The sequence below is a fragment of the Eurosta solidaginis genome, chromosome 5 (genome assembly GCF_040869045.1).
Source record: "Eurosta solidaginis isolate ZX-2024a chromosome 5, ASM4086904v1, whole genome shotgun sequence".
Taxonomy (NCBI): Eukaryota; Metazoa; Arthropoda; class Insecta; order Diptera; family Tephritidae; genus Eurosta; species Eurosta solidaginis.
The window spans coordinates 275,606,290-275,634,206 of record NC_090323.1 but is presented as its reverse complement, the minus strand read 5'-3'; the positions used below and the strand labels follow the sequence as shown (position 1 = coordinate 275,634,206).

General features: G+C 36.0%; 1 protein-coding gene across 6 annotated transcripts in view; it reads left to right on the top strand.

Moving 5' to 3' along the window:
* Positions 1-27,917, top strand: part of Ogdh (oxoglutarate dehydrogenase Nc73EF) — a 57,078-nt gene that overhangs the window by 10,457 nt on the left and 18,704 nt on the right. For 4 of the 6 annotated variants that reach the window (XM_067790952.1, XM_067790956.1, XM_067790953.1 and 1 more), the window contains exons 2-12: positions 10,304-10,426; positions 10,495-10,638; positions 10,719-10,895; positions 13,895-14,024; positions 19,897-19,975; positions 20,050-20,226; positions 20,308-20,542; positions 20,609-21,322; positions 21,379-21,533; positions 21,592-22,486; positions 22,575-22,729. In XM_067790952.1, coding sequence (XP_067647053.1) covers positions 10,334-10,426; positions 10,495-10,638; positions 10,719-10,895; positions 13,895-14,024; positions 19,897-19,975; positions 20,050-20,226; positions 20,308-20,542; positions 20,609-21,322; positions 21,379-21,533; positions 21,592-22,486; positions 22,575-22,729 — 2,954 coding nt within the window. In that variant the 5' untranslated portion in view covers positions 10,304-10,333. Of the gene's footprint in view, positions 1-10,303; positions 10,427-10,494; positions 10,639-10,718; positions 10,896-13,894; positions 14,025-15,053; positions 15,157-19,896; positions 19,976-20,049; positions 20,227-20,307; positions 20,543-20,608; positions 21,323-21,378; positions 21,534-21,591; positions 22,487-22,574; positions 22,730-27,917 lie in introns of all 6 variants that reach the window. The other 2 variants (XM_067790955.1, XM_067790957.1) reach the window with 1 other exon arrangement.

The following is a 27,917-nucleotide window of genomic DNA, read 5'->3' as shown; positions in this document are numbered from 1 at the left end:
TATTCGGGCCATCAACATCGGTGAACCTCCTTACGCAACAAATTAAATGGAGTTATACTGAAATGACAGTCCTTGGTCGGGAAAAATCCGAGTCGCTCCGGTACATAGAACCGGCTGCCTTGGGAAGCGGATATTGTAGCTGTAAAAATCGGCGGTGCGACTTGGATACGCCTTTTGGCACGAGTAACAGCGGAAGCCTTGTCTGCCTCGATTAATAGACTTCTGCCACGGAAGTGGCGACTATTACTGGAGGGGTGGAGATCCGGTTAGGAGCAGACCGCATGATGCCATAGTATATGAACAACAAGGAGCTACAGAAGTTTACAAAAATTTAGAGGTCGAGGAGTGGGGTGGTTGTCCTAAAACAACCAAATCGGTGGGACACATTACCAGGATTTTGACCGCCCCAAAGATATTTTTCCAGCAGACGAATTTCAACAATTTTGAAAGATTTTTTTGATCAGCTCAACCCATATACAGTGGCGAATACGGAAAGAGCAGTGGCTATTATTATCAAATTTCGTAAATTAAATTCTTCTTTTTTTATTATCGAAAATGTAAAAAAAATTATGAAGTTTTTTATTGAAAGTATGCAAACCAATCTTAAAACGTTTTTTAATAACTTTTAATTTCAATTTTTATTTGTGCATGTCTCAGTTTTTTTCTTCCTAAAAATTAAGCTGTGCGCCATTGTATGGAAGAAGATCTAAAACATACTTCGGAAAACAATTTTTCAAAACAACGCGAATTTTGAGTCCACTAACTTTTCCCTTGGTGGACTAAAATTGAATAGTCCAAAAAAAGCTTGAAAAGCTTCTGAATACTCTAAATAAAAAATTCGAAATTTCCGTAAAGCTTTCACGAATTTTCGTAAATTATCAAGAATAAGAAGAATTTAGTTGACGAGCTTTGGTAAAAAATCCTCAGTGCTTTTTAAATTGTACATTTTGTTTTCCTTTCCGATTAAACGGCTGTAAACTATATTTTAATATGCCACGGGTATACATTTGAATTTGTTAAACGTTGAGCCAAAGAGTTTAACGATCGTTATCTCCTCACGAATATTCTATACACTTCCTTCGTCCGACCAGTACTTGAATAATGCTCGTGTGCCTGGTGTCCTGTACACAAAAATCATATAACTCGGATTGAGTCTGTTCAGAAACAATTTTAATATTTGCACTTCGCGGTCTTAATTGGGATTCTAGCATTCATCGTCCACCTTTCAGAAGGTGGCTTCTTCTCATCCTTCTGCCTATAAAACCGTAGAATACTAATTGGGGTAATGTTCACCATAAGTTGGTCATCGGAGAGATTGATTCTTCCGAATTGCTAACTCGGTTTAATTTCGCTGTTCTTCTAGGACGACGAGACACTACGTGCCTTCTTTTACCGCTATGTCGCCTAAACTGCGCAAAAAGTGACCCTCTGCGGATTGGATGCGCGCACTACAATGATCTGTATAAATGTATATGCATCGAATGTTTGCTTCCTGCGTTAAATAGCCTAATACTTTCTAATTTGACCTGATATTTTATAGTTTCATATTCTCTCTGTATTATCTTCAATTGTTAAATACACGAGTTTACTTTAATGTTAATCGTATAACTTATAAGTTATAATAGTTTTTGTACAAATTTTACACTTTACCAATCGACCGTTTTCGTTTTGTGTCGACTTTAAATCAATAAATAATAGAGCTTCGATTTCAATTTCGATAGGTGGGATGCATAAACGGAAGTCAATCAGTCAATTAGAGCTACAGAAATATCAGCAAAATCAAAAATATGTTTAGGTAACTTTTTCACTACGTTTTTCAAATGAGTGAAGAAATTATCAATTAGCCTAGGTTAGTTTAGTCTGAAATGGCCGGTCCGTACAGACATGGCATAAACTGAATGACCATAGTGTTACCAGATGTTTATTTGACGACCAAACAAGGACTCCGAGGTAAATGATAGGTTTCGCAATCACTGTAAATACCCAATGAGTGAGAAAGGGCGATAGGCCCAACGTACAACCCAGCATTACCTTTTCCTCTGTAGTCCTCCCACTCTTAGCGTAGTTGTAGTCCAATTCGGAACTTTCTGATTCTGGTAAACTCAATTCCGACCTATTTACGGACAACGGATTGTTGATAATGACACTGTATTTTCCTTTTTTTTTTTGTTGTTATCAAAAGCAAATATGCCTGACGAACTAGTCGATATATGTGGCTTTTGTGGATGATTGGAATATTTTGCTTGAATTTTACTTATTCCGAATCGACTCGAGTTCATTCAGTCCGTGTACGATTGTGTCAATGTGCAGACATCGATCAATGTAAATAAAAGATGTGGCAGTCTTCTAAAGGTACAAACATACATATTTATACACATATAGGTGCTTCTAGTTTCTATATATTTGCAGCCCATTAAAGAGAGCAAAGTTTTTCCAGACGTGAAAGTGCATTTAGATTGTATATACATAAATATTAACAATCTTCCAATAAATAAAGTGACATAGAGGCATATTATGTAACTGGTTTTCGGCCTTATTATGTTATTACAATGAAGAAAGTAAAAGTCCAAATGAAAATATCGATCTAGTTTTGATAATTGCTTTAAATCCATTAAAAATAATATACAACTTCATTTACGTAATAAACATTTAATTGTTAAAAAAGAAAATAAAAATAAATGTAAGGCGCGATAACCTCCGAAGAGATCTAAGGCCGAGCTTCTCTTCCAATTTGCGTCGTGCTCCTCTTGATTTTTCCCTACAAATTGGCCGGACGGGACCAACGGGTTTTATGCCGACTCCGAACGGCATCTGCAAGGCAGATGAGTTTTCACTGAGAGCTTTTCATGGCAGAAATACAATCGGAGCGCTTGCCAGACACTGCCGAGGGGCGACCCCGCTTAGAAAAATTTTCTTCTAATTGAAAAATCTTATTTCTAAAATTTTGATGTTGCTTTGCCCGGGAGTTGAACCCAGGGCATACGGTGTGATAGGCGGAGCACGCTACCATCACACCACGGTGGCCGCATTTAATTGTTAGTATATTGAAAAAACTGTTCAAATGTGACATGAGTATTTATGTTAATCTCTTAATTTTAACCTAAACTAGGTCTTAAAGACCGTAATAATAAATAAATAAAAAAAGAAGGAAAAAATTAGCATATATATACATACATAGGCATATTGTGTATTTGTGTGTAAAAAGGTATGGCACGTGATGCATTGGTGCTTCGTTCAAGTGAAAGCGTTCACTATTAGTAATTTTTTGAATGCCAAGGTCACGGTTGCCTTTATTTTTCTGGTCGCCCGCTTAAAATTCGAAAGCACATATTTACTGTAGAATAGTAAAGAATACAACTTTGCAATAAAAAAAGTGTTGAGAAAAGGCAAAACAATTACTGCCTCCATAACCTTAATTATATAGAAATTCGACTATTCATTTTCAACATATTTTGTATTGTGGCGAATTTTAGCATCTTAGTAAATAAAGGCAACAATAAAGCCAGCTGCCACTCTTGTGTACATAAACAAATCAATCATCATTTATACACATACATACAAGGTAACGAAGAGATACAAACACATGTAATCATCAGCCGAAGTAGTTACATATGTACACATACAACCGCATATGGCTATAAAATAAACATAAACTACAAATACAGATGTATATAGAAATTACCAAGTAGCAGATACAACTATTCTAGAAGGCGAAACGTACAGAAAGTACAGTACAGAAAGTATAAAAGCAGGGCAAGATGAGGCATGACTGATCAGCATTGTTTACTATATAGTTTGGCAGCTTAAGTAGAGGTTATGTTGCGAATAGAGTGGAAGGCAGTGGACTAGGCAGTCGAATGTCATATAATGAAGGAATAGTGTTCGGAGATTTTTCAAAGTTAAAAAAAAAAATGATAAAAGCTTTAGTATAAATAAAACTATTGTTTTAATAACAAAAAAAACGCCATATGTATTCTGTATACATAAATTTGTAAGGAGTATCTCACTTTAAAATTTGAATTAAATAATCTAAAGTTTTGTTTTGAAACTGAGTCGAGAACTGTGCGTGTGAATGTGCGAATTTTCACCGATCAGCTGTTAGTTGCGCTACTTGGTAAAATTTACAATGCTGATCAGTTTGATTTAAACACGCTATTAGTTGCGAAGTGAAGTATAATTGTGAAGTATAATTGTACTACTCCCAAATTAGTCTAATAAAGACCATTTTGCAATGCAGCATATTGGAGTGCTTTATTCAACAGTTTAGCTATTCGAACGTTAGCAGAAAGTTTCAAATAAGCGGAATTTCCCGAAATTCGTTACAGTATGTTATAGCAGCGAGTCTATCATTAAGCATGCAAAATAAAAATGAAATATAAAAAATTGCGGCCACCGTAGTGTGATGGTAGCGTGCTCCCACACCGAAGATCCTGAGTTCACGCCCCGGGCAAAGCAACACTAAAATTTTAAGAGTAAGTTTTTTCAATTAGAAGAGAATTTGTCTAAGCGGGGTCCCCTCGGCAGAGTTTGATCAGCACTCATGGTATATTTCTGCCATGAAAGTCTCTCAGTGAAAACTTATCTGCCTTGCAGATTCCGTTTGGAGCCGGCATAAAACAAGTAGGTTCCATCCCGCCATTTTGTAGGAGGAATCAAAAGGAGCACGACGCAAATTGGAAGATTAGCTCGGCCTTAAATCTCTTCGGAGGTTATCGCGCCTTTCATTTATTTATTATTATTAAATGAAAGCAATTGCTGAGCTGACGACACTACGAACGACGAGCAACAAAGACTGAATTAAAGAGGGTTACACTGAAATGACTCCCGAGCGGGTTAGGGAGTTAGAATATACCCGCGGTAGGTATGCCTGTCGTGAGAGGCGACTAAAATACCAAATAGATTCGAGGGGTTGTGTAGAGCAACCCTTTCAGATTGCGAGCGCAATATATAGCTTCTCCAAACCCAATTGTCAACCTCACCTATCCGTGGCGAATCCTGTTTCATTAACAGCCGAGGCTCTGGCGACCCCAAGCTCCTTATGGATCTAGGGGGTGGGAGGGCGGTATGGACTAGAGGGTCGCATGTGGTCATAACAAATCGTTCCCGAAATGGTCGGGCTTGGTACCGGATTTGCATCCCGCAAAGGACCATCAACATCGATAACAGTCCCCAAGGCCTTCGGGGAGTGTCCTTGCCGCTGCAACAACAACAACAACACTGAAATGACAGCCCTTGGCCGGGAAAAATCCCAAGTCGCTACGGTAGAAATGCTGAACAAACATTTTCTGTTGAATACCCAGAAACCTGGGCATCCAAACAGACATCGGCAGGCATCGGTGCAATTTCGAAACGAAACATCTAAACCAAGGAGAGTTAAACAAGGGGTACCACAGGGTAGTATCCTATCCCCACTTTTGTTTAACTTTTACATATCAAAGCTACCTTCGCCACCTACGCCGATGACTGCACAATAATGGCCACAGGCCCAGGCACACAGATCGATGATCTTCGCAAAAAAATAAACGGCTACCTCCCTGATCTCTCCAGTTTTTTCGCCTCTTGAAACCTGACATTATCACCGACTAAATCATCGGCGCCCTTATTTACAACATGGACGTTCCAAATGTCGGACCATTTTGAACATCCACGTCAATGGCACTACGCTACCGACTGTCTTAAACCCCAAAATCTAGGGTGTGACGTTTGATTAGGATCTACATTTTGGTGAGCATGCAGCCGCAATTGTACCGAGAATCCAGATTCGTAATAAAATCCTCAAATCTCTTGCTGGCAGTATTTGGGGGAAAAGATAAAGAAACGCTCATTACCACTTACAAAGCAATTGACCAGCCGATTGCATGCTACGCGTCCCCGATATCGTCGCCAAGCCTAAAGAAGACTCACTGGAAGAAGCTACAGGCCTGCCAAAGTACTGCCCTCAGAGCCGCCACGGGTTGTCTTCTTACGTCCCCAGAACACCATATACATAATGAGGCGAGAATACTCCCCATCAGGGAGAGAAATGAAATGCTAACCAAACAGTTTCTGTTGAATACCCAGAAACCTGGGCATCCCAACAGACATCTGATTGCTGAGCCAACACCGCCCAGGGGCTTAAAAGTCATCTCCGTAAGCATTATGAGGAAATACGGCACCTGAGAATACAGCCGTATGAAGCCAAAAAACACAAGCAGGTCCTCAGTGAACTCCACAAACAGGCGTCGGACCTCTATGTCGGGAATTGCCCGGTGAATCCTGTACTCAAAGAACAATACCCTAATCTTGCAGAAGAGGAACGCACACTCCCTTGGGAAACACGAGTCACTCTAGCTCAACTTCGATCTGGATACTGTAACAGGTTAAACTCTTATCTATCCAGAATCAACCCCGACATACAAAATGTATGCCCCGCTTGCAATGTTGCCCCACATGACACCAACCATCTCTTCAATTGTAATGTGGAACCGACGCCTCTAACACGCCTCTCATTATGGTCCACCCCTGTTGTTTCCTTGGACTCCCGTTAGAGGATATTGATGACCATTTGTGATCGGTCGCACCTATTGGATGGGGCGAAGCACTGCTACAACAACAACAAAAATGTGTAAAAATAAATGAGTGATGTTACTACTGTAGTAACTGTAACCACATATCTATCTATCTTATATATATAAAAATGAATGGCCGTTTGTGTGAGGCTTATAGAATCAAAGATGCGCCGGTCGAATACATGGACCCGAATACACCTAGGATGTGTTTTTACATTATGGGTATCAAATTGAAGCTGTTGATGTGTGCTTTAGTACAGAGTAAGTTTTATGCCGCTGGGTAACTAGGGTCTCGATATATAGGCCAAAACGTGGACCCGGATACCCCTAGAATGTATGTGTAATAACTATGGATATCAAATGAAAGTTGTTGCTGACAGCTTTAAAAGTAATTTTCATTGTGATATTCGTTTTAGTCGCATCAACCTAGCAAAACTGATAAATATGCTTGCGAAGCCGAAATTAAGACATGAATTAATAATACCCACATACCTATTTATATACGTCCTATTCGATTTGCCTGAACTTTGGTATATAAATTTGCCTATATTAGTATTTACGATCCTTTTTTTCCAGGAAGTAGACCAGAGACGGACTGGGACTGGGATTAGGACTAGGACTGGAACTCTGACTCGGAGTGGGGTTGGGACTGGGACTCGGAATGGGACTGAAACAAAATACATACCACCCTCTGGGACTGGCAATAAGGGATGAAGAAGAATGAGAAGAGCTTGGAGAGAAGAGAAAAGAGAGAAGGAGAAGGAGACTTAGAAAGAGATAGAATGAGACGAAGATGGAGATAGATGAAGCGAAAGAGACGGAGGGTAGAGTGAATAAAAGGATTATGATAAACTGAAGAGGGGGGGGGGGGGGGGGGGGGGGGGGAGCAGAGTTAGACGGAAAAAGCTTATTAAAATGTATGCAGATAGACCAAATTTAGGGCAAAACAACGTCTGCCGGGTCTGCTAGTTACTTATAAATTGTTTAACTATAACAATTGAGTTGATTATTTATTTGTTTGATATTGTTTTATTTAATTTAATTTTATTCTAGTTTTGTTATATTTTAATATTTTTTCTTCTGTATTTTTGTAATTTGTTATTTGTTTCCTTTTATGTGAGCATGGAAATGTTTATAGTAAGTTACAAATGGTAATAGAGAAGTAGGCGTTATTTCCTTTTTTAAACGGGTGTTATTTCCCGTTTGAAAAAGAAATAGCACCCGCGGGCCTTATTACCAACTTTAAGGAAATAGCGCCCGCGTTTCTTATTTCCTTTTACAAAGAGAAATAATGCTTGCGAGCGTTATTGCCTTTTTCTGATGGGCGTTATTTCCTTTTTGAGAAAGAAGTTAAGCCCGCGGGCGTTATTGCACTGCACCCATAGATTATTTTGCCCCTTTGCCATATGTAAACTCAAAGCGGAGGCATATATTGGCTGTTGTATTCTACTTATTTCACAAGCACGCGAAAGGTCACTGCTTTCTTATCGCTACAACAACATATTGTAACGAATTTACGGCAAATCCTCTTATTCGCAACCTTCTACTAACGTTCGTATCGCTAAACTGTTGAATAAATAACTCCAATATTTAATAATGCAAAATGGCCTTTATTAAAGTACGTCACAATAAATAACTCTACTATTGCCCGACAGATAGCTTGCTTAAATGAAACTGATTGTCGCGCCTCTACTGTTGCTGCCTTTTATACTCTGTGATTTCCTCGTTGCATCTTCTAGGCGCTTCCAGAATTTACTTAGTTACTGCTATAAAATTATAACTACAGATGCTCGTGTATAGCTTCTCATATGCGCGTGTATTTGTGAGCGACACTTCCACAATTATAATTGATACTTTTGGGAACATCTCAGATAAGATATCTGCATGTGTTTGTGCGTCTCTTCTCCGCTGCGTGTACGTACATATGTGTAGACATAATGATTGTTCTATTGATGTGCATACAAGTCACTGCTTAGCATCGCTTAGAGATGACAGTACCCCTTAGTGTTGCTAATATTCGTAACAATATTTTATTTATTATATCCGACCGAGACGAATCATTAGTGATAGAGGAACATGTTTCACTTCTTTAGAATTTAACGATTTCATCTCCAAACGATATATAGACTATGTAAAGGTTGCCGTTGTTGATCGCGTAAATCGGATTATTAAAACCATCTTAGGGAAAATTACGGGCGGCCCTATAAGCCATGCCGGCCGGTGTAAGAAGTTTTTGGACATTGAGTATCATAAATAATTCCGTTCATATCTCCTGTCGTGACACACATAGTCTGTTCCTATTTGGGGTGGGGCAAAAATGAACTATCACTGACGAATTCATGGAATATTTCCAATACAAACTGCGTTTGGATACAAATCCAGACTTGGTTACTATACGTGAAAATGCCGCAAAGGATATCAAAGGTAGATGAGACTATGAGTGCAAGTGGCTCTAGGCATCTGGCATAAAATGTAAAAGATATGAAAAAGGGGACTACGTGGTCATCAGAAATGTGGATACGACTGTAGGTGTTAACAAGAAGTTTTTACCTCAATATAGGGGACCGTAGTGCATAAGGTGTTAAATAATGGCCGGTATGTCATCCGTGACATCGAAAATTGTCAACTAACCCAACTCCCTGATGGGGTCGTTGAAGCCCACCGCATTCGGAGGGGGGTAGGTAAACCCGATAGTGATGGGCCAAGAGGATGCAGTAACTGACATTAGCATTAATATACATCAAAATACATTAGAGGGTAACCCTATAGCAATAAGAAGAATAGTGTTAAGCTGGAAAGACAGCGAATAGTGTAAATATTGGTTATAGGGTTAAGGTTGGTAAGACTGAAAAATAAATACGGGAGAATATTTCCGGTACGAGATAGAATAATATTAGACGTGCTAATTTCTTAATCATAATAAATGGACCGAAATATGAAGAATCAGAACCTTTTATAGTAGAAAGGGGGTTTTGCATTTATTTAATTTTGATGCCAATGCAGAAAGGTGTTTTGTGCATCCCACTCCCGGATTCGGAGAGGTCCACGGTCATTTTTCAGTTTTTCGGGAATATCTTTTGATAGACTGAACTTTTTTCAGTGCTGAAAAAAGTTCGTGACTGTGCCATATCTGCATTTAAGTTCTCTGCAAAGTTAATAAAGCCTAGCCAAATGACAATGAGCAACATCACCAGCTCGGTAAAGATTCGGAATTTCCTCTCCAATCCATTTCAAACCTAACAAGGCTTCAGGCAGGGTGACTCCCGTTCGTGCGATTTCCTTAACTCTATACTGGAGAAGGTATCTCTACCTGCGGAATTTAAACGTGATGGCACAATCTATTGTAAGAGAGTACAGTGCCTGAGTGTGCTGATGATATTGACATCATTAGCCTTAACAAACGCGCCATAAATTCTGACTTCTTTGGTAAATTAGGGCAAGGCGAAGTATTTGCTGTCATCCAAGAGAGAAGATGTGGCTCTTAGAGCGTTGGAAAAAAATACCGACGGCGACCATCGAAAGAGGATTAATGATGAGCTGGCTAGTCATGTTATGCAGATGGACGGAAATTATCAGGTCAAGAGAGTATTTCAATCTACACCGCTATTATTAATCTGACAAGTGGAGGAAGACTTGACCTTCCTTGACAGATAGCTGATGCTACTTGATGATGATGATTCGCAGAGTCAGGGCTCAACTTAGTTTAAAGATTTTAATTTATTTAATTTTTACTTTTAATGAACTTATAATTGCAGTGATTTTGAAATCGAAGAAGATAAAATAAGATGCATCGGGCACATACGGCTTTCAATATGGTGTTAACGCCAATTGCACAAAAAAACTTTGCCACATGGCTGTTAAAGGATGGCAGTCCAAAGGTGCTAAAAAATTAGATTAAATACCTTAAAAGACGTAATTTTTATTTAAAAATTCTTTGAGGTTTCAGGTGTGGAAGAACGCTACTATTTTGGCTACGATCCGTGCATACAGCTCAGCGGCGCCAGCGGAACAATTCGCTTCTGGAACGTCCGCAACATATGTCGAAGAAATGTATAACTCTTGGTTACGCGATCCAACTTCTGTACATACGGTAAATCGTATTTATTACTCTCGATTTAATAATAAATACTTCATATATAGCTTTTTTCTGTTTCTTTTTTACAATTCAAGTCTTGGGATGCCTATTTCCGAAGCAACTCATACAATGCCCCACCGGACTTTCAACCCGTACAGCGAAATTTGATACCCCTTTCGAGCAACGTCAGCGCACTCTCTTCAGGCGGAGCCATTGACTCAAAAATAATTGAGGATCATTTAGCAGTTCAAGCAATAATTAGAAGCTATCAGGTACGTTATTCAGTACTCCAATTAAAACATGTAGAATTTACACTAGCGTACCCTTAATAAATTTTATTAAGTACATTTTTATTTATAATATTCATCGAAACTTATGATTTTAAATTTCATTTCCTTTCTTAAAGCACTAGCATTTTTATTTAAGTTTTCATTATTGTGGTGTTTGCATTTGCTCTATGAATGCTGAAACTTTCATAAAGCGATGTGTGCTTTAGATAAAATATATTCATCAAAGGCATATATACATTTAGAAAACAGGAATGTTGAATTATTGGCTTCCATTGAACATATCGTTAGCTTAATTCACAAAAGCCCCAACTAACAGAATTTTCGAAACATTGTTTTTCTCAGATTTTGGTAGGATCCATTAAATTTCACCCTTGGAAAGTGTTAGAACCAATAACAACGGAGTTATGCCAATTCTCTTTTCTTTTGTTTCAGTAAAATTTTAAATTTATTGGTTTGAGCCTTTATGAAGCTAACGATATATACAGAGTTCCAAAGACCCAAGATCCTAAGCAAGGTAATAAAGTGCATGCCTAACAAGAGTGTATATGAGAAGAGGGCATGGGCTTTGGGTGGAACAAATGTAGCTAAATCCATCAAACCTTTGACTTTTTGGGGACTATTTTTTTTATTTGGAGTATTTATACATATGTCGACGTTACTCATTCTATATAATGCCTCAAAAAATATAGCCAAAAGATCGAACTAATACAAGTTGCAAGGTTGTGTTTCAAATTTGTTTCAAGACTTCTTAACCGATTATCTTAAAGTTTCAAATGTTATTTTTGAAGCAGTGAACTAAGCTTTATGTAATATCATCATAAAAAAAGTAGCGCTGAACAAATAAATTCGTAAAAATAATGTCATAGTCTTTGGAACACAAAGTTACTGTTTATAATCTGCTAAATGCTCTTATGACCATATTAAAAGAAAACATTATTTATGACCTCCAGAATCACTACACTTGCGAAAGAAGTAAAATTGTGCCAAATGTCATTTTAAGTGGTAAAACATATTACTAGTGATTTTTGAATGGATAACATCAGCAAATAAGCCCGAAAAAAAGAATTGTTGAGCAAACATTATAAGTGATAAACTTGTGGCAGTTCTGATAATGTTCGGAGATTTGGCCAACAAGGTCCATTATTTTTATTTTCTTCATAATGATAAGAAGTGTTCTGATAGGATGTAGATGATAGTAAAAGCATATCCTGATTGCCCAAAATTTACACAAAGTATCCCCAGAGAAGAAAAGTAAGGTGTCACATTAGGGTTGTCTTATAAATCATATTACTGGGGTTTCCAGTATTACCCCTTTAAATAATACCGTAGACAAAAATATTACACATACATTTTGATCCAGATTGGATACGAGTAAGGGGCGTCGCATAGGGGTTAAATTTAATATATCTTGATGGAGACTCAATATTTTAATGAAATTTTTTCTTTCTAAACCTCAAATAGATATTATTATAACTGTTTTTTTTTTTGCAAGCGAGCTTGAAAATCCGCTTCCACGAGCTAAACAGTTTCACCATGACGGAACTAGACAGGTGGTGGAAGGAAACCAGCTAATTCGTATTTTTTTTAGCTGTTTTAACATTTATACTTTTTAACATGCCGTATATTTGATACATTGGACCTATCCTAATAGTAAGGTCGTAACTTTGAAGTTTTGTAAAAAGGACGTATCTCAGGCATTTTGTAAATAAAGCAACGGAATGGAGTTAAACTAAATTTAAATCATATCTTCCATCCAAAAAGTTTTTTTTTTCAGTTACTACCTTTTTAGCCGATCTCCGGGGATAGGAATTTATGACTTCGCTGAGATACGCCCTACTTAAAAAACTTTAAAGTTACGACCGTTCTATTAGGATTGGTCAATATATATTATTTCTCTCTTAGCGGAGCCGGCCCTTATGTAAACTCGGGTGCACAGGAATATTATTTTTTTTTTGCAATCTTTTTTAACAAAGTTTTGAATTTTTTTTTTCAAATTCGGCTTTTATTTGATCAACTTCTAAATTGTTTGCAAAAACTAACCCCCTTATTCATAAAAAATATAAAAGTTTTATAAAGCTTCTTAAAATAACGTTTTCATACAAATTTTCAATTATGAGAGCTTTATCAACCTATTTTACTTTTTATCAATAAAGGGGTAAATATTTTTATCTACAGTTTTCAGCGAAATTTAATGTATCTCGAAAAAGCACTTACATATACCAGTGTCAATAATATTCGTTATCTATATCCCCCAACGTCAAGATCTAAGCTTGAGAAAGTGTAAAGGCATCTGATCCACATATCCTACATACATGCTATAAGTTCGTCTCTCCAGAGCAACATCCGAGGAGCAGAAAAGTTAAAGGTTTGGTGGTTTTGTCTATATGTTGTTGGACGATTGTATTTACGTTATTTGTTAGTACGCTCATATGCCATACAGCCAGCTCAGAATTTTTTGACTTTTTCGAAATAATAATGCATTGTTTTTGGCCTTTACGGGGTTTTTCGGAAATAATCGAAAAAAATACTCATATTTTAAAAGTCATAACCGTTACGATCCCTAGTTTCTGGAGCTCAGTAATTTGCCAGCAAAATGTTTAAATCTAAATATACATACCCATGTATGTACGAAACTAGCGTCCCGAATAGACCTAATACTTATTATTACTCCTTTTAATTACATAACCTTTTCACAATTAGATTGATTGACTATCCCTCACGAATCAGCCTTAATTATCATATATAAACTTGTAGATTTTTTCATTTTCAATACACCATAAAAAGTATGAAATTTATCTTTACACACGATGATTAACTGATGCTGATTTATTTGCACGTTTTTCCTTGTTTCATTTTATTTACAATCCTAAACCATTGAAATAACCGATTATTTGTACACCAACAACAATGACAACCTTCATCATCAACCATGTGAAATAAAATGAATAATCATTTGAATGATTAACGTTGTAACGCATAAGGTCCGCGGTCATTTGGCAGCTGATCTGGATCCGCTCGGCATCTTGAGGCAAGATATTACCGTCAGTAAAGATGGCCAGACCAGACGAGCTAACGAAGCTGTACTACGACAGCATTCCTCCTTTTTCGGTGGTAATTGCTAAAACTGATTTGATTTCTATTGATAATATAAAATATTAATAGAATAAAAACTTAAATTTAACTAACTCGGAAGTTTAATAGCAAAGATTCAATACAAAGCATATATTACTTAAGGCTGACGCAATGAAATTCGGAGTTATATACCTTAGATAAATTTTCTTTTGCAAAATTTCCGTTACTGTTATGGACAACCGACCTGTCTGATGCTTTTTCCAAAGGATGATATATGTTTTTATATTGACCAGTCTTTTAATTTGAATAAATTCATATATGTGCTTTGCTATATTGAGAAAAAAAAAATATGTATACATTTTTCATGTTCTCAGAGGTATTCACCTAAAGCTCATTAACTTGTTACTCCTTCATACAAAGAAATTATTTGATGTGTGCTTGTATTGATGGCAATAAAATTTGGGTTTGTACTTTGCTTGTAATAAAGCTACATATAAATTTTTTAAGATGCATGTGTTTTTTAAACTAATTTCTTAATTCATTTGATAGGAATGTCTTTTTGATTGAAATCTATAAACAAAATTGCACTTTAATTATTTGTAAAATAACAAAAGCATTGTGAATACCCCTAAATTTAAGTTAGGTAGAACATCATAACCGCGGGCGGTGGTATAAATCCACCTCATTTCAAATACATATAAGTAGAACAAATCGCTTAAGGTAATCAGGGGTGAAAAATGTTTTCGCACGAGCACCATCCACCATTTCATATATAGCTGATTGATGTATATATTTGGACATTTGCTTACTGAAAATAATATTAAATTACACATGAAAACGGCGTGTTTGTTTTTTTTTTTTTAGTTTAAGAAAATATTTTTTGTTCTTAAGTAATTGGTTATTATTTTAATCTTTTATTTTCTTTTCTTTACATATTTCTTCTAATTGATTATTCGTAAACTTTCTGCCTTTCTTCTGCTACATGCTAATTTTAATAAAAAAAATTTAAAAAAAAAACGGCTTTAAAATTTTGTCTATAACCCGCATACTTTTGAAACGATTCAATAGATTCGAGGACATAACATTGCACACCTCGATCCCCTTGAAATTAATATCGCAGATTTGCCAGACAACAGCACAACGAAAGCTATTTACGCTAATTTCAGTTTTGGTAAGTAGGAAAAGAAGCCAATTCCAAATCAAACTCAAATACGAACTCGAGCTCGAAAATATAATCCTTTTTCATATCTCGCCGCTTGACAACTTTGCAACGTTACATATCTCAATCCATTAATTATAAATGTATATGCGTGTTTGTTAAGGATATTAATTTAGTCTGCAAGAACCATTATGTACCTAAATGTGGGTTACGGTTTATATAACGCATATATGCTAATAGATCAATTATGTTTATTTGCCATTATCTGTTTTTAGCTTAATACATTTACAAACGCTCATTATTTCGACTGGGTCACAAAACCTTATTGTTTATTTTTTGGTTTATTATAATTATATGTACTTCCGTATGTTATATACACATCCACATGAGTTTATGTATATGGGGTATTCCATCCCATTTCGACCAATTTTGAACCCGACCCCATTAGAATTGGCTGAAAGTTTTTCTTCTTTTTCTAGCTTACGAAAATCAAATTTTCAAATTTTTTCATACAACTCAAAAAAAGTTATGAATTTTTAAAAAAACACCGTTTTTGTTTTCAAAATGCTATAACTTTTTCAAAAATTGACCGTTTGGGATCTTTTTTTTTTTTTAAATATACTTTTCGGAAAAAATACAAAAAAAAATTTTTGTTTTTTTTTAATTTTCCAGTTTTTCGAGATTTTTTGAATTTCGCCATTTTTTTTTTCTCATAAAAAAAATCAATTCTGCAATCATCCCCACTAATCCCGTAGTGGGCCGATTTTTTTTTATATTTTTTTTTTATATTTTTTTTTTTATTTAATTGAAAAAAAAAATTTCAAAAATAAAAATTTTTTTTATCAATTTTATTTATATAACAAAAAAATGTAAGAAAATGATTTTTAAGTATTCTTTTCCTTATATATTATGGTAATCTACTTAAAAACTTACATGTTTACTGTGTCAGTCATTAATCCTGGTTATTTTAATCGTAGATTACCATAATATATAAAGAAAAGAATACTTAAAAATCATTTTCTTACATTTTTGTTATATAAATGGAATTGATAAAAAAAATTTTTATTTTTGAAAATTTTGTTTTCAATTAAATAAAAAAAATATAAAAAAAATCGGCCCACTCCGGGATTAGTGGGGATGATTGCAGAATTGATTGAAGTTTTTTATGAGAAAAAAAAATGGCGAAATTCGAAAAATCTCGAAAAACTGAAAAATAAAAAAAAAAACTTTAAAAATGTTTTTGTATTTTTTCCGAAAAGCACATTTAAAAACAAATTTTTTTTTTTAAAAAAAAAGATCCCAAACGGTCAATTTTTGAAAAAGTTATAGCATTTTGAAAACAAAAACGGTGTTTTTTTAAAAATTCATAACTTTTTTGAGTTGGATGAAAAAATTTTAAAAAATTCTGAAAAACTTCTTTCGTAAGCTAGAAAAAGAAGAAAAACTTTCAGCCAATTCTAAAGGTGTCGGGTTCAAAATTGGTCGAAATGAGATGGAATACCCCATATGTAAAATCACAAAATAGCCCACAAATTTTAGAATATGTATACATATGTACATACATAAACCACGCATCTATATGTATTTCGAAAGGAACAACCTCTTAAAATTTCAACACTTACATATAATTGGGTTATAGGAATTAAGTTTCGAATTTGATTTGAATTATTATTTAATTCTGTTTCTGATCATTGTGTAAATGAAGGGAATATATGTTTCAAAATCTTTTACAGAAAAGGGTTTGTCTGTTAAATTTCCACTCAAATCCCAGTACATACATTTACATACTTGTATATGTATATGTATATTAGACTGGGTCGATTTATTAACCGATATCACGCCATCGATTTTTCGATAGGATTTGGGCTCAGGAAAAGAAGTTCCACTACGCATACCCAAAAAAATTATTTTCGAGCCTGCGAAATTTAATTTTTTTTTACTTTTTTTCGACTTTGTTTTTTAAGGTTTTTTTCATGACCTACTAAACAAATTTTCATTTGATTGTAAAATTTTCATGTAAACCCTGTCCGACCCAAAAATGTCCGCTAAAAACGATGTCGATAACAAAAAACTGTTATCGACAACGTTTTTAGCGGAAATTTTTGGGTCGGACAGGGTATACATATGAAAATTTTTTTAGTAGGTCAACAAGTAGGTCAACAAAGTAAAGTAAACAAAATGAAATTTCGCAGGCCCGAAAATTATTTTTTTGGGTATGAGTAGAGGAACTTTTTTCCTGAGCCCAAATCCTATCGAAAAATCGATGGCGCGATATCGGTTACTTTTCGTCCATACAAATCGACCCACCCTAATGTATATACTACCGTCCTAATAAAGAATGTGGTTATCCAAATTTTTTTCGAAAATGAGTTATATACATAGTCGAACTCGTCTTGAAAAAGCGTATTTATTCATGCTTACTTTAAAAATTGCAATGAGATACAAGTTTTAGTGGTTTTAAATTCACAACTTTGAAACCGCTCCACCAGTTTCGCGTATAGCTCATATCAAAATTAGTATATATCTTTGATTGTTAATTGAAAAAAAGCACCATCTGTTGAAAAGTACAGATGCAAACATGTTATGGTCAATATCACTGTTTGACTTGAAATGAAGATACAATGCATAAAAAATGCAAAGCGCGATAACTTTCGAAGAGATTTTAGGCCGCGCTCTTCCAATTTGCATCGTGCTCCTTTTAATTTTTTCTACACATTGGCGGGACGGGACCTACATGTTTTATGCCGACTCCGAATGGCATCTGCAAGTCTGATGAATTTTCACTGAGAAGTTTTTCATGGCAGAAATACACTCGGAGTGTTTGCCAAGTCACTGCCGAGAGGTGAACCCGCTTAGAAAAACCTATTTTCTGGTGCCCCCCCCATAAATCAGAGAGCAAAAATTCAGAAACACATTTTTTCAGAAAACCTTAGTCAGAACCCTTTTTTCAGAAAGACAAACTTCAGAGGGCAAAACTCAGAAGTCAAATCTCAGAAGTCAAATTTCAGAAGTCAAATTTCAGAAGTCCAATTACAGAAGTCCAATTACAGAAGTCAAATTTCAGAAGTGAATATTCAGAAGTCAAATTTCAAAAGGAAAAATTCAGAAAGTAATCAGACGATAGAAAAAACATTAAATTTTTCTCAAAATTCAAAAACGTTTATTTATTTAGAAGGAATTATGTATAAAGAAAAAGTAGTACAATCTAAAATTTTGAATTGTGTGCAATTAATTATTTTTTTTTCGCGTTTATCTTTTTCAAATAGATTTACGATTTTTGTTGTTATATCGGCCTGCTGATTTGTAACATCGCGGATTCGAATCGAGCTCAAGGCCTAACAATAATTATTTTATCATTATTATTGTTGATACATTTTTTCTTAATTGAAAAAAATATCAATTAGAATAGAAGAAAGAAAAAAATTTAGACAGCTGCCAAAGCTCGTTGTATAGATCCATTTCGGGAACTGCCAAATTCCTTCATCGACAACGTTTAACCATTCAGCTATCACAGCGGTTGTTTGTTTGTCTCCTTATTTCTACTTCTACTCTGTTTCTTGGCAATTGATATTCACAGCACTGCGACATCTGTTGCAGAATGGATGTGAAAATTGGACTTGTTTCATGGCAATGATGCCATAGTGTCATATTTATTGACGCTTTTTCCCCGTGCTCTGGGACGTATTAACAATTTTTGTTGTTTCAATTAAGAAAAAATTTATCATAACAATAATAATGATAAAATAATTATTGTTAGGCCTTGAGCTCGATTCGAACCCGCGATCTTTTGAATTTACAGTATTAAAAAAACGAAGTCTTTATATTTTTTCTTGCGTTTCCGATATGGCTCGCCTCCAGCTGAAAATTGCTGCAGTTTTGTTTCTGTTATTGCCTGTTCGTTTTTTACTTTTTTTATGCAATTAAATATGTTAGGGTGTGCCCCAAACGCACTTCGAATGGCGTTGTGCCACCTTTCGATAGAATTATTTGTACGAACTTCACCCAATTTGATGATATTATACATATTCAATAAGTCGATTGAATATAACGCCTTCTTTCGAGGTTGCTGTATTCCAGGCTGAAAAAAAATTCAGAAGTAAAATTTCTGAAGTCAAAATTCAGAAAGTAATCAGAATTGCGCAAAATTAAATTTTTGTTTGCTGTCTGATTACTTTCTGAATTTTGACTTCTGAAATTTGACTTCCTAATTTTGACTTCTGAAATTTGATTTCTGAATTTTTGTTTCTGAGTTTTCACTTCTAATTTTTGGCTTTCTGAAAAAAGGGTTCTGACTAATGTTTTCTGAATTTATGGGGGAACCCTATTTTCTAACTGCAAACAATTTTTTTTTAAATTTTCGATTTTGCTTTGACCGGGAGTTGAACTCACGATCTTCGGTGTGGTAGGCGGAGCACGCTACCACCACACCACGGCGGCCGTGAAATGAAGATATCCACATTTTTTATTAGGACGTCAGTATAGTATGAAGGAACATATTTAGATTTTTGGAACGAAAATACGTCTCGACAGGTCGGGCAATTCGTCTAACTTTATTAGGAACTACATAACGGTACATTTACAAAATCTTGCCTGAATCGTTTGTTGCCCGATGCATGTTATGCAGTAATGATCTCCGGATTTCAAAGCATTTAAAAAAGAAAAATTAAGTGTTTTATGTGCTCGTAGAATGTTTGCATTTGAGAAATGTTCAGTCATGGCTCAGCGACTAATTAAGACATTTTTGTAATGTAGGCGAGCAGGATATGGATCGACCTTTCAAGTTGCCCAGTACAACATTTATCGGCGGAGATGAAACTACTTTGCCTTTGCGGTACATAAATTAATGTTCCTTTCCGTTTATACTCAAAATATTAAATGCTTTTACTTCTATTTAAATAACATTAGTGAAATCTTAAATCGTCTAGAAAATGTATACTGTAATAAAATAGGTGTAGAGTACATGTTTATCAACTCGCTGGAACAGTGCAATTGGATTCGAAAGCGTTTCGAAACACCTGGAGTTATGAACTTCTCACCAGAGGAAAAGCGTCTTATTTTGGCTCGATTAACTCGTGCCACAGGGTAACTGAATGCTACTTTTGAATACACACGCAGTCGTTTATAAATAAAAATATATTACCATTGAAATAAATTTCGTTTTAGTTTTGAAGCCTTTTTGGCCAAAAAATATTCATCTGAGAAGCGTTTCGGTTTAGAAGGTGGTGAGATGCTCATTCCATGTATGAAAGAAGTTATTGACGTTTCGACTGAGTTGGGTGTTGAATCGGTTATAATGGGTATGCCACATCGTGGTCGTCTTAATGTTTTAGCCAATGTTTGCCGTAAGCCATTGCCACAAATATTTACTCAATTTGCTGGTTTAGAGGCAGCTGATGATGTAAGTGACATGTACATTGTAATATTTCTGTTGGGTTGGTAAATTGTTTACATTTAATCTATTAAGGGGTCCGGAGATGTTAAATATCATTTAGGAACTTATATTGAGCGCTTGAATCGTGTTACAAACAAAAACATCCGATTAGCTGTTGTTGCCAATCCTTCTCATTTGGAAGCCTCATGCCCCGTGGTACAGGGTAAAACTCGTGCTGAGCAATTCTATCGTGGCGATCAAGAAGGAAAAAAGGTTATGTCTATATTATTACATGGAGATGCAGCTTTCTGTGGCCAAGGTGTTGTTTACGAGACGATGCATTTGTCAGATTTGCCAGATTATACCACACACGGCACCGTCCATGTTGTTGTAAACAACCAAATTGGGTTCACCACAGATCCGCGATTCTCGCGCTCTTCACCTTACTGCACAGATGTTGCTCGTGTTGTTAATGCACCAATTTTCCATGTGAATGCTGATGAACCTGAAGCCGTCGTGCATGTGAGCAGAGTAGCAGCTGAATGGCGGGCTACCTTCCATAAGGATGTAGTTATTGATTTAGTCAGCTACCGTCGTAATGGTCACAATGAAGTGGATGAGCCTATGTTTACGCAACCGCTTATGTACCAAAAGATCAGAAACCATAAAACATGTATCGAATTATATGCAAACAAATTGATTGCGGAGGGCACTGTCACTCCTGAAGAGGTGAAAGCTGTAGCAGATAAGTATGATAAAATCTGCGAGGAATCTTTAGAACTAGCTAAACAGGAAACCCACATCAAGGTAAAATTAAATTAATATACATATCCAACCATAGTAATCCAAATATTATTTAATAGTATAAGGATTGGCTTGATTCTCCTTGGTCCGGTTTCTTCGAAGGAAAAGATCCTTTGAAAGTTTCACCAACTGGTGTAAAAGAAGAAACCTTAATTCACATTGGCAACCGATTCTCATCACCACCACCAAATGCCGCCGAATTCGTTGTTCACAAGTACAGTTTATATTGTATTTAAATAAAAAATAAATAAATAGTCTACGTCTTATTTCAGAGGACTGCTTCGTGTATTAGCTGCTCGGAAGACAATGGTTGATGAAAAAAAAGCTGATTGGGCCTTAGCGGAAGCAATGGCTTTTGGATCTTTGCTCAAAGAGGGTATTCATGTGAGATTATCTGGTCAGGATGTTGAGCGCGGCACATTCTCTCACAGGCATCATGTATTGCATCATCAGTTAGTAGACAAAGCTGTATATAATCCTCTACAACACCTGTATCCCGATCAAGCCCCATATTCAGTTTCAAACAGTTCCTTATCAGAGTTTGCTGTTTTAGGCTTTGAGCACGGCTATTCTATGACCAACCCAAATGCTTTAGTTTTGTGGGAAGCACAATTTGGTGATTTCTGTAACACGGCGCAATGTATTATTGATCAGTTCATTGCAAGTGGTCAAGCTAAATGGGTTCGTCAATCTGGATTGGTATGCCTTTTACCTCACGGTATGGAGGGTATGGGACCAGAACATTCATCGGGACGCCTAGAGCGATTCTTGAGCTTATGTTCGGACGATCCAGATTATTTCCCACAAGAATCTGAAGAATTTTCTATTCGCCAATTGCATGATATCAATATGATTGTGGTCAATTGCTCGACACCAGCTAATTATTTCCATGTTTTGCGACGTCAGATAGCCATGCCTTTCCGTAAGCCTTTAATTATTATGACTCCTAAATCTCTTTTGCGTCATCCCTTGGCTAGAAGCCCCTTCAGTGAAATGTCCGAATCTAGCGAGTTTAGGCGTGTAATTCCCGATGAAGGCCCTGCAGGGGAAAATGCAGAACATGTGAAGAAAGTGCTGTTTTGCAGTGGACGAGTATTCTATGATTTGTTAAAAGCTCGTGAGGATAAGAAATTGGAAAATGAAATCGCTATTGTGCGCGTGGAACAAGTACGAATTAAAGTAAAACCAAACAAAAACATTATTAAATTTTGTTTACTTTTCTTTTTTCTGCCTCCCCTCATCAATTTCATTTTAGATTTCGCCCTTCCCATTCGACTTGGTCAAGGAACAAAGCACAATATACAATAATGCCGATTTGTTCTGGGTACAGGAAGAACATAAGAACCAGGGAGCTTGGACTTATGTACAACCTCGCTTTTTAACCGCACTTAACCACGTTAAGGATGTGGGGTAAGTTTTTGTTAGCATTCTCACCATACCATCGAATACTTTAGATCTCTCAATTCTACCCAAACTGCTTTCTTTATTTCCTATAATTAAATAATGGTTGAGAGAAATACATTTGCATACATTTGAGTTAATATGCATTAAAGATTTTTTTACGACTTCAAAATAAAAATTACATCTTTCATTGAATACCATATAAAATTGTCTAACAGCATTCATGTAGTTTTTTTTTTTTTAATACATATGGTGTGATATTCTTATAGCTAAGGGTAGAATAAATATATAGTTTTATTCTTTTAGTGGTTTAGCAAGAATAGGAAAGTAGCAAAATAAGTATTTGTTGAAGATGTTTCTCACGGTAAGATCTAATTTAAAAAAATGGCATACAAAGGTGCTGACTTATATATGCACAAATATACAGATGTTAGATTTTTGTTTGTATTTATATATGTATGTTTTTCCACATTTTTTTTTTTTTTTTTTTTTTTTTTGATTATTACTTAAACTAATATTTCCTACTTTCCTACTAAAACATTTTGTGTATAAATATGCTCCATGGAAATCAATCAAAGAGCAAAAGATATATGTATAGGTATATATATTAGACTGGGTCGATTTATTACCCGATATCGCACCACCGATTTTTCGATAGGATTTGGGCTCAGGCAAAAAAGTTCCACTACGCATACCCAAAGAAATAATTTTTGAGCCTGCCAAAAAAAATTGGCGAAAGGGTAAATTTTTCGACCAAAACACTCCCCAAAACCCAAAAAATATTTTTGATCCTTTCTCCATTTTTTTTTTGGCAGGCTCAAAAATTATTTCTTTGGGTATGGGTAGTGGAACTTTTTTGCCTGAGACCAAATCCTATCGATGGCGCGATATCGGTTAACTTTCGTCCATACAAATCGACCCAGATTAATATATATGCCTATGTAATGTATGTATGTATGTAAATTAAGATTTCCGTTAAAAAAAAAGTTTGCTTTTCCGGGCAGAATATAATAAATTCTGGTCTAAGAATAAGCTGTGCTAAATTTCACTCGGATTGGGTAACTCTTAGAACTGCCACGCTGCATTTGAAAAAATTTAAAACCATGCGCGGTTCCAGGGGGGGGACTGAATTTTGTATTGACTGTAATGAAATATATAATACTAATCTACATAGTAGTTTCTTATTACAAAACGGATTTTTACTAATTTTTAATTTTTCTTGCTTGGTGTACTATTTTACGTTATCACTATATATATTTAAAAAAACTTAAATTTGTAAATCATTTATTACGTGAAAAGAACTCAGAGAATTAGATTTTGAAGGTGAAAATTTGTAAAAGTGTATTGGGTCTGAGATTTCGCGGAGCTATCGACACAAGATAACGTCACTTCCGTATCATTCAAAAAACCTCCAGTTTTTTTTTATGAAACTGCGAAAACGATTTTCACCCCATTAAAGATCTTCGCCCTAACATTTCGCCGTATAATGTTTTTCAATCAGACAAATGTTTTTTCCGATTACATGTGCTGTACACAGAGCTGGACGACCATTTTGAACATCCACGTCGATGGCACTACGCTACCGACTGTCCTACACCCCAAAATCTTGGGTGTGACGTTTGATCAGGATCTACATTTTGGTGAGCACGCAGCCGCAATTGTTGCGAGAATTCAGAGCCGGAACAAAATCCTCAAATCCCTCGCTGTCAGTACCTGGGGAAAAGATAAAGAAACGCTCATGACTACATACAAAGCAATTAGCCAGCCGATTACATGCTACGCGTCACCCATATGGTCGCCAAGCCTTAATATTACCCACTGGAAGAAGCTACAGGCCTGCCAAGATACTGCTCTCAGAATTGGCACGGGCTGTCTTCTTATGTCCCCAGAACACCATCTGCATAATGAGGCGAGAATACTCCCCATCAGGGAGAGAAATGAGATGCCGACCGAACAGTTCCTGTTGAATACCCAGAAACCTGAGCATCCCAACAGACATCTGATTGATGAACCAGCACCGCCTAGGGGCTTAAGGAGTCATCTCCGTAAGCATTTTGAGGAAATACCGGGAATTGCCCGGTGAATCCAGTACTCAAAGAAAAATGTCCAAAACTCGCGGAAGAGGAACGCATACTCCCCATGAAAACGCGTGTCACTCTTGCTCAACTTCGTTCTGGATACTGTAACAGGTTAAGCTCTTACCTATCCAGAATCAACCCCGACATACAAAATGTATGCCCCGCTTGCAATGTGTCCCCACATGACACCAACCATCTCTTTAATTGTAATGTGGAACCAACGCCTCTAACACCCCTTTCCTTACGGTCCACCCCTGTTGAAACAGCAAGTTTCCTCGGACTCCCGTTAGAGGATATTGACGACAATTTGTGATCGGTCGCGGCTGTTAGGGGGGCGAAGCATTGCTACAACAACAACAACAACATAAGGATTACCGTTACAAGACGATTACGATGACAGTAATTATAATCGAACGAACCGCGAGACTTTTCTGTAATCGTTATTGTAATTAAAAAACGTTTTTTTCTCAATTTTCGATGTTGGTTTGCCCGGGGCTTGAACCCAGGACCTTCGGTGTGGTAGGCGGAGCACGGTACCACTACACCACTGCGGCCGCCTACACATTTACATGTTCATATATTCATATTCATATCTGTATTAAGTCAACGGCAACAAACCTTACTGACTAGATTTACATCATTATATATTAACTTAAGAGTAATTAGCAATGAGTTCAAGGAACGGTCGTATTTGCTCGGTAGTAAGACTCAATACGTTATCGTTAATACAATCTTTATCGTTACTTAAACTAAGGTTTTCGCATCGCAAAGTTAAGATCCAGACTTGTAGATATCCAATTAAACTCTTTAAGCCTTCTGATGAGAGGGGCAAAGTTAAGATAATTAGATCCCCGAACTTCAACGTAAATTATATTAAAAAAGTGGAGAGTTACATTAGGAATATTGAAACATATTTGTACGAGAAGAGCTGGGCAGTCAATTACACCAGCTATAATGTCGAAGATCCTTAAATTTTGAGCAGATCGTCTGACATCGAATCGACTATCAAAATAGAGATGGTGAAGTTAAAATCGAATGAATTGGCGTTGAACCCTTTCAATTCTTGCCGAGCGTGTGGAGTAAATTGGATTCCAAATGATAGATACAGACTCCAACTTAGATTGCTATAAAGAACTATACAAAATTTTCCTAGTGCATGGGTCTTTAAAGTTCTTCGCGCACCGCCGTAAAAAGCTAAATTGTAATGTATCTGATGGACATGTGATCCTTCTCTACAGTTTTTAAGTCATCTGCATAAAGTAAATATTTTGAAAGCTTTAGATATAAACCAACGTCATTGATGAGGATTGAAAATACAAAGCTATACTTATACATAGTACTATTGTAGCTTTGATCGAATAACGTTGGGGCGTAATGATGTAAAGGGGTCGATATAGACATAAACTCCGAACATCATTATCAATGTCGAAAAAGATTTGAATTAGGCCAGGTCTGTCCGTCCGCCGTTAATGTTTCTCATAAGACCTTATAAAATTAATTTTCATTCAGCTTAGAACAAAAAACTGTTTTGTATACACAAGGGGATTTCTCATAACCCAATGGTGAACTTCAGTTTATAAGCCATTTACAATATAGTTAAACTGCTTTTTTGCTATCCTGAAGAACTGGATTTTTGCTGATAGAGGGTATTGATTATAAGCCGACGATATGAATATTTTCTGTATGAAAGTAAGACAAGTATATCTGAGCTTTATCTAGAAATTAAAAAAGAAAGTTTAATACATCACTCAAATACTCATGACATACACTTGCGGTAAAAAAAAGCCGACGAAAATTTCCAAGGGGCTAATCGAGCGTAGTAATATGAACGCAGTTGTGAATCCTTTCTGTATTTTTGGGGATAACCACGCAGTACAAATCTTAATTAAAAATACTTATTTTGCAATAATTAGAGAATATGACTCATCTCCAGTCGTTCCGAGACCAGTTTCTTTCTTTCGCTGTACAAGCTTAGCTGGGGGACGGTTTTTTGTGGTTAGAAGCTGGTTTTATCTTAGCGAGGGACTATATAAGTATTTAACCTCAAGTGACAGTGAACCAATGAAATTGTGGTTTTCATGTTTATACTATCCTTTAATTCCGCGGAAGTTTCTGGAGCAGTTTTAAATGAAAATCTATGATAACGATATTCCTATCAACGCGTTCAGTGGTCTTTCGTGGTCGTTCACTACGATAACGAGGGGATAAAGTCACATATTCAATATATTTCGTCCAGAATCTCCTTAAAGATTATTTATTGTAATGTACTCCGCCTGGGATTTCCATATTTTACGTGATTTGTCCTTTGTTATTTATGTTTATTTTTTCTTCAGTGATGGAACTATTACTTTTACGAAAACCGCTGGGGATTTTTTAGCTTTCGCGCCTTAAGATACCACCTAATGAGTTAAGGAATTATCGATGTTAACCGTAAGAACTGAAAAGTTTCGTAACGAGGCTGTAATGACCGTAGAACCGCCGTAACAAGGAAACATTTTCGTCGGCTTTTTTGTTGACCGTAAGTGTCATGTAAAATGTTTCCCCCTCAGTGGCAGTGAAAAGGTAAACGACAAACGTCACACTTAAACAATATATCCATATTAATTTATATAATTTTGTTTTCCACAACATAGGCACCATAACCGTTAAATTACCGGTAAATGTATTGTAGAAAAATTAGTAATTCACAAACTTGCCATTTACCATTATAGTAGTCGTAATCCCAAGCACTTAAATTAACGATTGCTGTAATCGTGATTTTAAAAAAGTTTAAGCTACGATTACTGAAATCGTGATCGTAGCTACAATTGATTACACATGTAATCCTTATCCGCCAGCTCTGGCTGTACTGTATCGACATAGCAAATGAAGCTATATAACTTTACTAAATTCGCTGTAACTTTGCTATTTCTGACCCGATTGGAAAATGGTTCACATCAATGTGATGTGAAAATTAGTGAGCTTTGCTATCACAAAGTGACAAAATTGTATTCCATCCACGTATTTTGCAACATAGCGATTCTGAATTGTGGTCTATTTCTCGCATAAGTCTAGAAGTAGTTCTTAAACTGTTGGTCTGATTAAAAACCATTATATGTTAGGGCGAAAGAGGATCTTAA